General features: G+C 32.6%; 2 protein-coding genes across 4 annotated transcripts; both read left to right on the forward strand.

Annotated features, from left to right (window-relative positions):
* The first annotated feature begins 1,705 nt into the window (after positions 1 to 1,705).
* LOC128160116 (thialysine N-epsilon-acetyltransferase-like) lies at positions 1,706 to 10,811 on the forward strand. 3 transcript variants are annotated; one of them, XM_052823386.1, is made up of 7 exons: positions 1,706 to 2,136; positions 2,767 to 2,818; positions 4,193 to 4,335; positions 4,596 to 4,744; positions 7,731 to 7,797; positions 8,246 to 8,297; positions 9,890 to 9,960. In XM_052823386.1, exons 1-7 carry the CDS (start codon positions 2,071 to 2,073, stop codon positions 9,958 to 9,960), a joined length of 600 nt encoding a protein of 199 aa, XP_052679346.1. In that variant the 5' UTR covers positions 1,706 to 2,070. The 3 variants fall into 3 exon arrangements, with proteins under 3 accessions (XP_052679346.1, XP_052679345.1, XP_052679344.1); XM_052823385.1 differs by lacking the exons at positions 7,731 to 7,797; positions 8,246 to 8,297; positions 9,890 to 9,960 and adding an exon at positions 3,130 to 3,195 and having other exon boundaries at positions 1,731 to 2,136; positions 4,596 to 4,917; XM_052823384.1 differs by lacking the exons at positions 1,706 to 2,136; positions 2,767 to 2,818; positions 4,193 to 4,335; positions 4,596 to 4,744 and adding exons at positions 10,184 to 10,326; positions 10,612 to 10,811 and having other exon boundaries at positions 7,556 to 7,797; positions 9,890 to 9,955.
* Positions 10,812 to 11,953: 1,142 nt separating this feature from the next.
* Positions 11,954 to 14,595, forward strand: LOC128160117 (uncharacterized). Its single transcript, XM_052823387.1, has 3 exons — positions 11,954 to 12,400; positions 13,201 to 13,336; positions 13,735 to 14,595. The coding sequence occupies exons 2-3, from the start codon at positions 13,201 to 13,203 to the stop codon at positions 13,974 to 13,976; spliced, it is 378 nt and encodes a 125-aa protein (XP_052679347.1). The 5' UTR covers positions 11,954 to 12,400; the 3' UTR covers positions 13,977 to 14,595.
* Positions 14,596 to 15,287: the final 692 nt, after the last annotated feature.

The raw sequence follows: 15,287 nt of genomic DNA on the forward strand, positions 1-15,287 counted from the left end.
CATGCATTACGTAATTAGGGGTTTTTAGGGGTCAAAAGTCCAAAATTTTGATCACCCATACCTCAGAAAGGAAAAATATTTTGAAATGCAGTATAGAAGGAAAGTTGCTCAAAATGATGTACTTAACAAAATGCAACCTTTAAAATTTCGTTAAACGGCCCCTATAAGGAGATAAGGGGTTGGCCCCTAAAATATTTTTTCCATATAACTCAAGAACGGTAACGAATTTCTAAACACTTGTTGAACAAAATGTGTTTAGAATTAAAGGACCTTGAGATTGATATCAAGAAAAAGGGGCTGGCCCCTTAAATTAGGGGACCAGACGGCTCTAAAGTATTTTATCTGTAGCACTTTACTGAGAGTTATTTTGTGAAAGGTTATATAAGCAAATATGTTTATCTTACAGTTATTTATCCAAGCAATGTTATGATTTTATCATGTCATATGTAATTAGGGGTTTTTAGGGGCCAAAAGTCCAAAATTTTGATCACCCATATCTTAGAAAGAAAAAATATTTTGAAAAGCAGTATAGAAGGAAAGTTGCTCAAAATGATGCACTTAACAATATGCAACCTTCAAAATTTCGTTAAACGGCCCCTATAAGGAGATAAGGGGTCAGCCCCTAAAATGTTTTTTCCCATATATTCAAGAACGGTAACGAATTTCTAAACATTTGTTGAACAAAATGTGTTCAGAGATAAATGACCTTTCTTTTGATATCAAGAAAAAAGGGCTGGCCTCTTAAATTAGGGGACCAGAGGGCTCTAAAGTCTTTTATTTATACATGTAGCCCTTTACTGAGTGATATTTTGTGAAAGGTTATAGAAGCAAATATGTTTGTCTTACAGTTAGGTATCCAATCAATATAATGAGTTTATCATGTGCTACGAAATTAGGGGTTTTTAGTGGTCAAAAATCCAACATTTTGATCACCCATATCTTAGAAAGGAAAAATATTTTGAAATGCACTATAAAACGAAAGATGTTCAAAATGATGTACTAAACAATATGCAATGTTCAAAATTTCGTTAAACGGCCCTCTAAGGAGATAAGGGATCGACCCCTAAAACGATCTTTGCCGTATATCTTTAAAACGGTAACGGATTTCTAAACACTTGCTGAACAAAATGTGTTTAGAGTTAAATGACCTTTCATTTGATATCAAGAAAAAGGGGCCGGTCCCTCAAATTAGGGAACAAGAGGGCCCTAAAGTCTTTTATCTGTAGCTGTTTACTAAGAGATATTTTGTGAGGGTTATAAAAGGAAAATTAGGTATAATACGTTTATATATCCTAACAATATCATGATTTACTCATGCGTTACCTAACTAGGTGTTTTAGGAGCCAGAAGTAAAAACTTAAATCGTGTCTATATCAATTGGAAGAAATGCTTGTATTTAAAAAAGCAGCGTAAGAGACCTTAAAAAGCGATGCAGAAAAGCATTAATACTCCTTTTTACAGATCATGTTTTCTTGTCAAAAATCTAAGTCGATGATGTCATATAACCTTCTTAAAATCGGACGGAAGACCTCCTCGTTGCTCGCAACGAGATCGTGTCTAGTTTTGTATAACTTTTCCTAACTCTCTAACCCTTATATTTATATATGTTTACCTCTGACCAATTTATAATTTATATGTATATTTTAATGTTATTTTTTGTCCTCATGTACCATATGATTGAAATGGTTTTGAGCGAATAAATGAACTGAACTGAACTGAACTGGAAGCATACAAGCAGAGCTGCCATATTACGGCGCTAATGCCTTTTCATTCACATAAAGTTTAATCATCGTGTTGACAGAGAACATTTGAGGTTGTTACAAGTACTAGATTAAATATTGTAGTGTGACCGTCCCAGTGTTACTGCGATAAGGGACATGGCGTACGTGTTTAATTGTGTAACGTCCAAATTTAATGAACGTCACTTGAGTTACAAATGAAAGCGTAAAATCGTTGGGTAAATCGGCTTAGATTAATTAGGTAATTATTACCTTATATCTGTCTGGCAACAAAACACGAGAGAAAACAGGGATTAGGAACGTACGCCATTTGTTTTTTGTTGTTTACACAATGGACGACATAAACATCAGAAAAGCAACAGTAGATGATTCCGACATAGTATATAGACTGCTGAAGGTAATGTCTAAAACGACGATCAGGATTCTTAAAGCACGGGTTAGCTAAAGTTATTGCATGCATATCACGTAAAAGTCTTAATATTTTTAATGTCTGTGAAAGTTTTAACATATGCACACACATGTTTTTTTCTTTGCACGCCTTTACCATGTTTACAGGTACGCACCATGCATACTTGATAGACTGCTAAACATGCTTATATCTTTATAAAACGACCAATGCTCCTTTAACACGGACTTAAGCTGTTGAATACATGTTACGGTTCCGTCAGAGTCTTAATTAAATATGATTCATTTTTATAATTATTTGAGAAAGTTTTAACAATGTGCATATTTGCTTTGCATGCTTTTATGTATGCAACATGTATATATACATACTGTGTATTACTTAGTATGCACATTCGCAATGAAGAAGCAAAGATTTGGTATGACGGGCAGTTTAGGCCATAAATCAAACCTTTATGTAAAGTCTTGATCATATGGACTTGTTTTAACACGTGATCATAAACTATGAAGTTCATGATCTAAATATGTACCAACCAAGGTTATTTAAAAATTTTCAGGTTATTTATTATATTTTTAAAAATGTTTAAATCAATAAATTTCTTTTTTTCTCACTATATCTGTAAAGGATATGCGAGAAGGTGAAGGTCGTCTGGATGCCTTTGTAATTACTCCCGAAGGTAAGATTTTTCCTTCGTTGGGTCATTGGGTATAAGGGTTGCAGGTTTGCAGCGCATAGTCAAGTTATTATGTATTTCTTCTACATTAATTGCAAACAATATACATGTTTTCAAAAACACACCAGGCCGTGCAGACGAATTATTATATCATGCCAACGCGCGGTATTCTACATAAAGCGAGACCAATTGGACGTCTGCATTTATGTATCGCTAATAAATATATAGACACTGTAATTAATTTAAAGGTCACGTAATTCATTTACTCCCCTTCATATCAAGTTTTATGCCAATATCATGTTTTGTGTATTCAGAGTTTAAGCGTGACGGATTTGGGGAAAACAAGTGCTTTGAAGCTGTGATAGTGGAGAACAAAAACAGTTAAGTTTGCACATACTTTACGTAGGCACGTAGTGTCTCGATCATCACTCACTGTCTCACTCAATTACTCACACTGACTCACTCAATCACACTTACTCATTCATTCATTAATTCATCCATTCTCTCATTCACACACTCACAAACTCACCACTCAAACACTTACTCATTCAGTCTCTCAAACACTAATTCATTCTCTCACTCACTCACTCGCTCGCTCGCTCGCTCGCTCAATCACTCACTCACTCACTCACTCACTCACTCACTCACTCACTCACTCACTCACTCACTCACTCACTCACTCATTCACTCACTCACTCACTCACTCACTCACTCACTCACTCACTCACCTATTTGGAAAGGACTATATATGATAAGGGCCTAAAATGGCCCCCTAAAATGAACATTATCATTTTCCTATCATTCTTTGTTTTCTTAGTACAGATATGTATGTGATGTGTTTACATAATATTCATTTTGGTTCAAGTGCCCACAATTTAGAAATATGACATTGTAAAGACAACCTTTTCCCGCCATTTTTGGCAATTTTAGCGTAAAACAGCTTGTTTTCAAGCAGTTTTTCCTTCCGAAAACATAGAGCGCATTCTTGAACAAATAAAATATTTTAATCAGAGATGTATCTAGCCAAGACTAATAATTGACAAAAATATTTTCCTTGTTCAAGCATGCGCTCTATATTTCCCATTCGTGAATAGATAAGAAAAATGTCAAGTTTTGGCTGATTTTGATTGAATTATAGAAATGGCGTCACTTCTGACGTCATATACTACCAGTGAGTGCAAATAAATCAAATAAATAGATGAAAAATATATTTTATATCAACTCTTCTAAAAAATTAGTTAACATTTCATTGTACCCGAAACACTTAAAAATGGCGAATTATGGGGGCCAAATTTAACTCTTATCATATATAGTTCTTTATTTATTTTGAAAAAAAAAATGCTGAAGATAAATATACACGTAATTCCGCATTTTCAGAAAAAGAAGCAATTGGATTTGCAACCTACTTTTTTGGATACAATGGCGACTGTGGGAGAATGTTATACTTAGAAGATATCTACATAAAACCTGCCTATAGGTCAAAAGGTTACGGGACAGCAGTTTTCAAATATATGGCAAAGGTGGGTTTTAATCTAATCATGCTATTTTATAAAATATTGAAATATCTACATAGTATTTATTGTACATTAATCCAAGCGATAAACTAGCAGATTTGAAAAGAGATGACAAATTCTTCGAAATGAAATTAATAACTAGTCTTTTTCTTTGGATATTTTTTCAGTTGATTTTTTCTCTCAATTTGTTTTTCAAGTTTAATAACTTACTTGTATTGATGATATTTACATGTAAATTTTATTCCACTTAATGCGTATTTTTGCAGATAACGATCGATGGAAACGCGCGGCGTATGGAATGGTGCGTTATGGACGACCCGTCGTGGAACGCCAAGACGATTGAATTTTACAAGAAATTTAACAGCATTGACGACAATCTAAAACAGTTGTATCTTCATGGCGAAGTCCTGAAGAAGTGTGCTGAGTTTTAATTAAGTGTGAGCAGAGTATAGCATTTCTGATGATGAATTATGACATTTTACTTTAAAGAATTATCAATTGATCAAATAATTCAAGCCTTGATAAAGTTGCTTGAAATTTAATGCCCACAGAAATAAACCAATATTATTATTTATTTAGTTTCAATTTAGTCTTCCAGTCTTTTTCATTTTTATTAGAAAGTTTAATACATGTATAGCTGAATTTTAAAACACATTTAAAACTTTTTTCTCAAATCAGAAGAACTTCTTGGTCAATATATTTAAAGAATGATGTAATTTTTGTACAAATGTATATCCCATTAAAAGATAGGTCTAATATTCGTTTATAATAAACTCCCTTATTAACTTCACAATGCACTCTACTCTGCTTAATAACATGCATGTGATTCTCTGAAAGTAGAGATACATTCTTTATGCTTTATATTTAGTGATTTGATGGAAAGTATGCAAGACTACGATAAAAGATAATTTCACTAAAGTGTAAATTGTATCAAGTTCTTAATACTAGCGACTTACTCGAAGGACGGTTCACTGAGGATCATTTTAATTTAAATGTCTGTTAACATGATTTTGTCGTTGAGCCATGTACTTAAAGGGACTTGGACACGATTTGAGCTCAAAATTCATTTCTTTTTTCAATTTTAATGTTTCAAATAGTTAATATGCGTACTTTTAATGCGTTGTCAAAATATTGAGTTATAGGCAAGATACAGAGTTTGAAAATCTTTGTTTTGTAAACAAAACTCGAGCTTTGTTATGGTTCACATATGTGTTTTATTGGTATAAGTCTCAATCAAATGTTGTTTTTTTTCTGTTTATCATATTATCTATGAACACATTGGATCAGTTTACCTTGTTCGTCATGAGTCATTTGGTCGAAGAAATGGTGATTCCATACTTTACAGTATTTATAAACAAATATAAGTCTCGAGTCTTGTTCATAACAATGATTTCTTACCTCTGTATCTCTCTTATAACCTGACTTTCAACATTCAAATTTTAGTCAATCATTTAAAATGAGCAAGTTAACCATTTTATAAATGAAGAAAGAAAATTTTGATCTAAAATCGTGTCCAAAGTCCTCTTAAAACATTGAAATCTTCAAAAGTATGTATTTGCTCAACTGATATCTTGGTGGAGAAGAAATCATATTTCTTATATATGTGTAACTTATTTTGGATAAAGTTCGTAACTAGAAACGTTGCGCCGAATTTACCACAGAGTACTCGGAAGCAAGAAAAGCGTTTACGGCTCTTTTTCTTTTTTCACGTTTACCTATTTAACTGACAAACTTGGACGTGAGCTAGTTTAGATCTACATTCGTCAGCTTCTGAGAAAAATATTGCAAATATTAATGCTCTTGGGTTTGGATTAAAAATTTTTTGGTGAAATTCTCTGACCGAAACCGGTATTTCCGAGACAAATGTAAATAGATTCGCATGATTTCGCGCTACTTTAAGGGATTCGGAAAGAAATTGTTTTTTTTTTAGTCGTTCTTTGATTATAATACATGTATATCTTACAGCTGTATCAGAATATCTTTGTCCGTTGACAGCAAGGCGATCATGCAAACACAAATATATCAAAATCTGCCAAAAAAGAATGCATTCAATTTGCAATCAAATCCTTTCTGTTAATAATATGTAGGAAAGATGTTAATCGATATTAAAGTACAAAATATCGTACTGCGCGAGCTTGTATCATTTTAACTCAACAATAATACATTTGTACATGTTCCAAAGAATTTTCTCGAAGGTATCAAAAACTTAATTTTTACATGTCCATTGAGAAGTTATTCTTTAAATGTTAAAAATCAACAGATCTCAGTGTCTGATTTTTTAGCTAGAAATTATGGGAAAGTATGTAGACCGGATTTTCCAATAAAATGATTTTTCTTCGAATATTTTATATTGTTAAACAACCAAATACAATGACAATATTAATAATCCAAACGTTCTCTGCATATACGAAACTTTTTTGCACTAGAACATATTTTAAAAAGCTCTTTTATTCTGGTTTTTTCACCAATCGAACACGCAATTTCGTGCACCTGAACATATAGAAAAACTTTTTCCTTCATAGAAAATCTTAAAATACATGTACGCCTAATGTCATCATTATAAGAAGTCATAAAAAGTAAGAAGTAATCAAAAAATGCATAGCTATTCGTATCTGTTGAAATCATTGTTATATATGTCATTGAAAAAGAAAAACATTCATAATTTTCCCTTTCTAAAGACAAAGCTACATTATAAGATGATGCAGATATTGGATCATTCATCTGTAGATCAATAACAAACACACACAAAAAAGAGAAAATGATAGTTGGAAATGATAATAGGATATGATTAATATGAAATTTCAAAATATACGTACATGTATATTTAAAAGAACCTTAGCTGGAATCGCCTATTATTCATGATACATTCATGCGCGGATCCAGAAATTTTTTTCCGGGGGGGGGGGGGTTGGGGGTTCCGACAGTCATTTGAATTTTCCAGGGATGTCCGAGGCATGTTTTTGGTAATTTTATAATGTACATTTAAAGAAATTTGAATTTCCAGGGGGGAGGGGGGTCCGCGGACCCCCTTAGATCCGCGCATGTATCTTTAATACTTTTTGAAAAACCTCTCTTGATATTTAGGGAACACAATTAACTGCCCATGCATTGCAATGATAAGGGTTTTATACATAATGTGAGCAAATAACGAGCGAGGTTGCTTCAAGTAGGAGTAATTTTAATAATAAAACCGTCCCCGTTATACTACGATATGACACAAATTATAATTTTTTGACTAGACATGTGCTAGCTACAAATAAATGCATAAAATCTGTGGGTAAATTCATTTGACCTCGTTTCGTAATTTCAAGGGCAAAATGTAGGCAACTCCAAAACACTAGATAAACCTGTGACACAGAGCGTCTGTCAGCTGCTGTTGTTGTTGTTGTTGTTGTTTATAGGATGGACGACTTAAACATCAGAAAAGCAACAGTAGACGATTCCGACATAGTATATGGAATGCTAAAGGTAATGTCTTTATAAAACAATTAATATAATGCTGTTATACATGTAACACGGGCTTAATTAAGCTGTTAAATACACGCTACGGCAACGCGAAAGTCATGCATAAGTACATATTTCATATATGTTCGTGAAAGTTTTGATAATGTTCATATTTTCTTTGCATTCCTTTTACTGTATGCAACATGCATATACATGGTACGCACTCTTTCGTCAATAAAACTTGTCGATTGATGTAAGGTGGGCAGCTTTGGTTAAAAATTCATTCAGCGTTAAAAAAAATTGATTAACTTTCTCGATCAAATACTGTGAAGCCCGAGTAACTCAATCATAATATAATGATAACATGTGACCTACAACAAGGTCATAATAAGTTCTAAACATGAATAATATATCATTTATTAAAAAAGTTTACAAGTATACACACTTATTTTTTTCTCTCTTTCGTGTAAAGGATATGCGAGAAGGTGAACGTCTTCTGGATGCCTTTATAATTACTCCCGAAGGTAAGATTTAAATCTGGACAATTGATGTTTTTGTTGGTTCATAAGGGGATGAGGGTTGCAGGCATTGCAAATCCAAGGTTAAAATGATTGATATTTGTACTTACACAATATACTTATGTATTTTTGAGGAAAGGTTGAGACTTCATATTTTGTGCATACTAGTATTAGTGTAAGATAAAGTATTTGCGGCAAACCGTCGCCAAACAATATTATACGTGAAACCTACGACTTGCACGTCAAGCGTCTGTTTATCTTACTTTGCACTCAGAATCACTTCAACACTATTTTTAACGCTACGATCAGCCACGGGAGCCGCCGGTAATATGTATTTTTTCTGCAATGTTAGCTATCCTAAAGGGACTTGGACACGGCTTTAGATCAAAATTTTATTTTCTGTTTTTTATTCATAAAATGGTTTACTTGCGCATTTTGAATGATTGGCCAAACTTTTAGTGTTAGAAGTCAAGTTATAAAAGAGATACATAGGCAATAATTCATTGTTACATGTATGTATTCAAAGCTCGAATCTTATATTTCTTCACAAAAACTGCAAAGTATGGAAGTACCATTTCCTTGACGAAATGACTCGTGACAAACAAGGTTAACTGATTCAGTGGGTTTATAAATAAAGAATAAGGAATTATTCTTTGAGTATTATGAGGTCATAATTTTGGTCGGGGCGTGATCAAATTCAGTATAGCCCGAAGGGCTTTATGATAGATTTGATCACGCCCCGACCGAAATTATCACCTCATAATATTCAAAGAATGATTCCTTATTACTTATATTTATACAATTTTAAACCATCTTACGATTAAATATTTAAATATAAATAAGCAAACCCCGCTGGCGCCTCAATTTGGCTTTATGAGTTATATAGTACAAAATCGATACGTAGTGTTATCACAGGCAAAGACACAGGAATATATAAATATATAAAATTATCAACAAAGGAAAGCAACATTTGATTGAATAAAACACACAATATCATGTAGACAATAACAAGGCTCGAGCTTTGTTTACAAAACAAAGGACTTAAAACTCTGTACAACTACTGTTGTTTTATTTATTTTCGTGGGTATCAATTTTCGTGGATTTTCTAAAAACCACAATTTCAAGGATACGTAATTTCGTGGCCAATGATCCAATCAATACAAAATGTTAGTTGAAATTGAACTTCAATGAACATTTAATTTCGTGGATCAACTTAACAACGAAATCCACGAAAATTGGTATTCAACGAATATTGATGAAACCACAGTAGTTTATAACTCAAAATTTGACTTTAAAATTTTGACAAAAATTAAGAATACCCATACTAATCATTCGAAACATTGAAAATAGAATACTGAATTTAAAACTTTTTTTGAGCTCGAATCGTAGCTGAGTCCCTTTAATACCCGCATTAAGAACAAAAGAAAACGTTTTATTGTTTAAGTAATTAATTCATAGATATTGTAACAGAGTATGTATGATCTTTCATACCTTAAAGGTGATATGATTATTTTTACACGTGTTTAACTTTACTCGATGCATATACAATCAAGGTTAATGCCATTGATTTTTGTTGTTGTTGTTGTTGGTATATTCAGAGTTCAAGCATGACGGATTTGGGGAGAACAAGTACTTTGAAGCAGTGATAGCGGAGGACAAAAACAGTTAAGTGTGAACACACCTCACGCGTAGTCAGCATGAACATCCTTGTTATTTTGCTTTTACAACTTCGTTCTTAATTTTTTTTTATTAATTAATTCATTCATTTGTTTAAACGGTCATTCATGTTTTAATTTATTTACTTATTTTCTTATTCCTTTAATATTTATTTTTGAACAGATTTGATAAATTAAGTCAAATATAATTAGCATGTTGTACACGGTTCATTTCAGAAAACGAAGCGATTGGATTTGCTACCTACTATTTTGGATACAGTGGTTACTGTGGGAGAATTCTATATCTAGAAGATATCTATATAAAACCCGCATATAGGTTAAAACGTTACGGGACAGCGGTTTTCAAATATATGGCAAAGGTTGGTTTGAACTAATCATGCTCTTTTTTTATGAATTCTGCAAACATCTGCAAAATCGTTATTGCATGGTTGCCATACGAAAGACCAGTTGAGATCTGAAAAGAAATGAGAAAGTTTTCGAAATGAAATTGGAGACTTCTTTTCTTTTAGGAATATGTTTTCGAAATGAAATTGACAACTTCTTCTCTTTTTTTGGAATAAGTTTTCTCTCTCGTTTTTTACTAGCCTAGTTACATTTATATAATAATGACATTTACATATTAATCCAGTTTGCCTTTTTTGCAGGTAACGATCGATGAAAACGCGCGGCGTATGGAATGGCGCGTTATGGACGACCCGTCGTTGAACACCAAGACTATTGAATTTTACAAGAAGTTTAACAGCATTGACGACGATGGAAAACATTTGTATCTTCATGGTGAACTCCTGAAGAAGTGTGCAGAGTTTTAGTTAAGTACAAAAAATAAAACAATACAAAAACCTTGTACCGTTTTTTGCGCTTTTTGTGGTTTATTTTAATAATGAATGATGATATCTTACCAATGGTTGTACAAATATTTTAAACACGCATAATTGAATTCGTTCGCAAAATAAAATATACTAGTAATCATAAATTATTTTCAACTTGATCCTTCAATTTTAATTTTTTTTTTTTACAGTTTAGTACATGTATTCTGTTGAATTGTTATATATTTATTACTTGTTTTTCAAGACCTCTTCAAACAGATATTGGATTGGTAAGACTAGAAAAAAAAGAAATAAATGAGGACACATTTAAATAAAATTTTTTTGAATTTTAGTAAAATCACCACGGACTTTTACATCCAACACCCCGAAAAGTTGACAACATGTCCAATATAAACTCTTTATTTAAAAACTTTTTAAAAAAACGTTGAAGGCATGAAAAAATTTGTTATTTGAAAACTTTCAAATCTCATTTTAGATAAATTCACTAACCTAACACCACAAAGAAACAATCTCTTCGAAAATTAGTGTCGGTCAAAAAAAAAATCGCCTAGCAGCTTAATACAATCGATTTTTATTTCTCAGATCGGTAGAACCCAGTCAAGATTTTCAAAATTGCATTTTTTAAACAATTATTTATAAAGAAATAAGAACAGGTCAAATATAACTATAGAAAATCCTTTATAACTTTAATGCGCAATGCTGAAGTTAATAAACAATGCAGAAATATAAATTGTTCATAGTTAACACACCATTTCAGCTATACCTTGTAAATGTAAAATGAGTTACCAACGTTGTCAATGTTCACCAGAATTTCGATAAATTTGATCTCTTAGATAATATGCGAGAATGTGATGAAAAAAAATTTCACATTGCAATAAGTGCAAAAATTTATCATATGAAGTATTCTTTTAATTAAAAGAGATAAAAATAAATTATTTCTATAGCAATAATCCAAAGTATTTTTTTTTTAAATGCAAGAGATATATGAAAAAAAAAATGAACAATTTCTATAACGAAATTTTAATACGTTTTATGCAACAGAACTAATTTGTATGAATTTTATTTCAAAATTGCTTCAATTTATTTATCGTAAGAAAGATCACCTGTTCAGACCTACTATAAGTATCTGGTATCAGATGGTGTGCTTGCTGAAGCGCATCGTAAAACAACATCTGCTTAAGAATGTGTCACGATCATGAATAGTGTCTATTGATACATGTATACGACCAATCGCTTCCATCTTTACATCGTCACTCGATGTCTTAACGACCCCATTTGTGTACATGTACACGTATTATGACATGGGACATGCAAATTTTACAAACGCTCTTCTAGATTTCGCTTTTGTTCAGACCCATGTTTAGGAGTCACATGAAACAAAAGTTGAATTCTAAAAATGTTGAACTTGATATTGTGCAAATCTAGGTCAACGATAGAAACTGTAATATAATGTATCCGCACCCCGATTTCCCTACGCGCCGACCCATTAAATAACAAAAGAATTCCACGGTCGATGATCATTTGGACCATAAACATGATACAGGAGAAATGATTTTGTAGCAAAATGTTTTCTTAGGGCGGTTCCCCGAGGTTGGCACGGGACAGGGTAAGTTTTGAAAAAATCAATTTCATTCTTCATATGTAAACCTTTCGGTCAAGCCAAGGATAAGAATATGCTAAAGTATGATAGATCTTATTTTCTCTTATTTCATTGTCATTAAGTAAGCCGGTGTTTTGTCTGCAAATTACGATCATTGTACTTGTGCTCGTTGTCATATTTGTACATGTAACATCTGCAGCATAGGACATTAACATTACATTGCTGACGTACTCAAACCCAGCCGAGTTTTAAAATACAAACGATTTTTGTTTCTTATAGTATATAATAACAAAGTATATAACAACGTAATTGAAAATCCTTTCCTAATTTGCATATTTTTAAAATTTGCTGTCGTGTCAAAGTCAACATTTTTCTACAGATTTTAATCCCCATCACAAACACAATTTCACGCTTTACTGGTTTGAGAAAATATAGTTTGTGTGTAGTTGACGTTTTTGCCTGAAAGCAATCCCAGTGCATCTTTTCCACTAGATGCATCAATTGCAACCTTTTTTGGTATAATTGAATCTTCGTGTCTACGCATATTATAGCGTAAAGGTGCAAAATTGTCTCACTTCATTGCACTTTCAAAAGAAGTTTCACAAGATAACTTGTTTGTGTCAGGGCAATAAAAAGTATGATATCAATAATTATAACTTTTCTTTAAAGAATTCCAATGAAAGTTCAAAGCCTCTTTTTGTTTCTTTTGTTAAAGGGTTTGTTCTCAACGCATTAGATTGTCACTGAAGAGTGCCTGTCTTTACTGTTGAATGCAATAAGTACTCTGTGATGTTTTTTGGTCATAGATGACGTACTCCTCCGATTTATGGCCCATGATTGTGGCCGCGATATGCGCCCTGCTTTGGATATTGTTGGGGGTCATCATTATGATTGCACTGAAATCAGAAAAGAACAGGAAAATAAAACATATGAAAAGAGCAGGTATACTTTGTTGATATGTTTATAGCAAGTATTTTTAAAACAAACTTTACAATAACTATTGGCAGTCATTTTCGTGCTATTTTGGCGCCATTACGGGATAATGCAAATAAGAAATGCACATTAATTTGATCTTTTTTTTCATCTTTCATGTTCCTTGATGGCCTTATGTTCATAATCATTGATCATTATATTATTGGATTAATTTTGATTGATTGCTATTGTTTGATTGTTATGTGTTTTCATATACCCTTGAACCTTTTCAGCAAAATTTCAAAAATGGGTTATATACACGACAGGGAAAACCCCCCCGAGAATTCTTAACTACCGAAATCAATATATATATATATATATATATATATTCATTTATTGATTCATTGATCATATTTTAATAATTGTAGCCAAAATGAGAAAGAAGTTAATGGAAAAAAGAGCTAAAACTGCTGTTCCTTTTGGTCCTGGTCCAGTAATGTATCCGCCGGGAATGAAACCTCACGAGGTGATAGTGATGAATTCCCTGCCCAGGAATCGCCCGCGGGACACCCCGAAGGTTGTGCCCCTGGAAGATGACATTATATATGACAACAAGCGCTCAAGCAGCGAGATCCGCCGAGATGACGGCGAGAGTAGACGGGAAACGTAATAGCTGCGTCACGAATACCTCGAACTGACGTAAAATGACGTCATATAATCGAACGTCTAGTCTCTAGAGAGCATGGCGTGTCTCACATGCAGTACGCGAGGCTTGTATTGCGTGCCCCTGAGGAGAGATTCGCCTTAACACAGAAAATGTATGAGATTTGATAATGACTTTGTATCAGAAAAGTGATTAAATAATAGATAAAGGCATTAACAATGTATCATTTTCAGTATAAATGTATGTCGGCAAAGCTTCATTTATTCGTATATAATGCTTTATGCGTTTATATGTATGTTTGAAATATCTAGAGTATTGTTTATAGATATGTATGTACGTACATATCTTGATTTTGAAGTCATTGTATAGTATATATTATTATAAATCGGCTGATATCAAAATATTAAATTTGATACGTTTTACCCATTTGTGTGCATAATACCCTGTTGTATACTTTTGTCTGGTATTCTGAAAATGAGGTTTAGTAGAAAATTAAGTGCAATATCTTTAGTATAAGAATCACTTCCATTCATGACGTGAATCTCTACAACTAGCAAAAAATAATTGATTAATCTATCGATAGAGTGATGAAAAAGTTAAGTTTTTCAAATTACAAACAGGCAAAATAAAAACAGGCAAAATATTCATATTCATTTGAAAATAAAGTGAAATTTTCAAAATCTTAACAAAAAGAAAATTCGCCAAATGAATGCATATTCATAAAAACCTGCACCGCCTTTAATAGTACCTTACTTTGCAGATTTGAAAATCTTCTGAAGAAGAGCATGAATATATAATGTAGTTTGTGAATTGTCATGAATGAAAACAGACATCATGACGTTTCTGGTTTGTTTGTCTGTATCTCCCAAAGAAATAATTTAGGGAGCGCACAAAGCAACATTTACCAGTTGATCAAGAAGTATAGACAGGTATATCAGTTAACGAAAGGTTATAATGCATTTTATTTGTAAACATGCACGTTTTCGTACAATACCGTAAGACCTACAACCCATGACTAACATTATATTCTAGAGTGCAGTGAAACATCATACTAGTATATATATCTGGAATACATTTAATGATATTTTTCTGCACATGTAAGACCAAATTGTGCAAACATATTTGGATCGGATGACAAAATACGATGTAAAACTATTGAAAACAAAATTACTAACTTACGCCAACACAAACGGCTGCTGTGTTTCGAAAATCCATGGGACTCTCAGTTCTCCTTAATGTGTTTCCACTTTCTAGCATGCTTTTAATACTTATCTTGTACAGTACCTCTATATGTAACGTTCGTCATTGTGTTCCCTT

Source organism: Crassostrea angulata, chromosome 8, assembly GCF_025612915.1.
Source record: "Crassostrea angulata isolate pt1a10 chromosome 8, ASM2561291v2, whole genome shotgun sequence".
NCBI classification, from domain to species: Eukaryota; Metazoa; Mollusca; class Bivalvia; order Ostreida; family Ostreidae; genus Magallana; species Magallana angulata.

Coding starts and splice junctions, on each gene's coding strand:
- LOC128160117 (XM_052823387.1), top strand. CDS start 13,201: ATGACGTACTCCTCCGATTTATGGCCCATGATTGTGGCCGCGATATGC. Junction 13,337..13,734: donor AAAACATATGAAAAGAGCAG/GTATACTTTGTT, acceptor TAATAATTGTAG/CCAAAATGAGAAAGAAGTTA.
- LOC128160116 (XM_052823386.1), top strand. CDS start 2,071: ATGGACGACATAAACATCAGAAAAGCAACAGTAGATGATTCCGACATA. Junction 2,137..2,766: donor TAGTATATAGACTGCTGAAG/GTAATGTCTAAA, acceptor ATATCTGTAAAG/GATATGCGAGAAGGTGAAGG. Junction 2,819..4,192: donor CTTTGTAATTACTCCCGAAG/GTAAGATTTTTC, acceptor CCGCATTTTCAG/AAAAAGAAGCAATTGGATTT.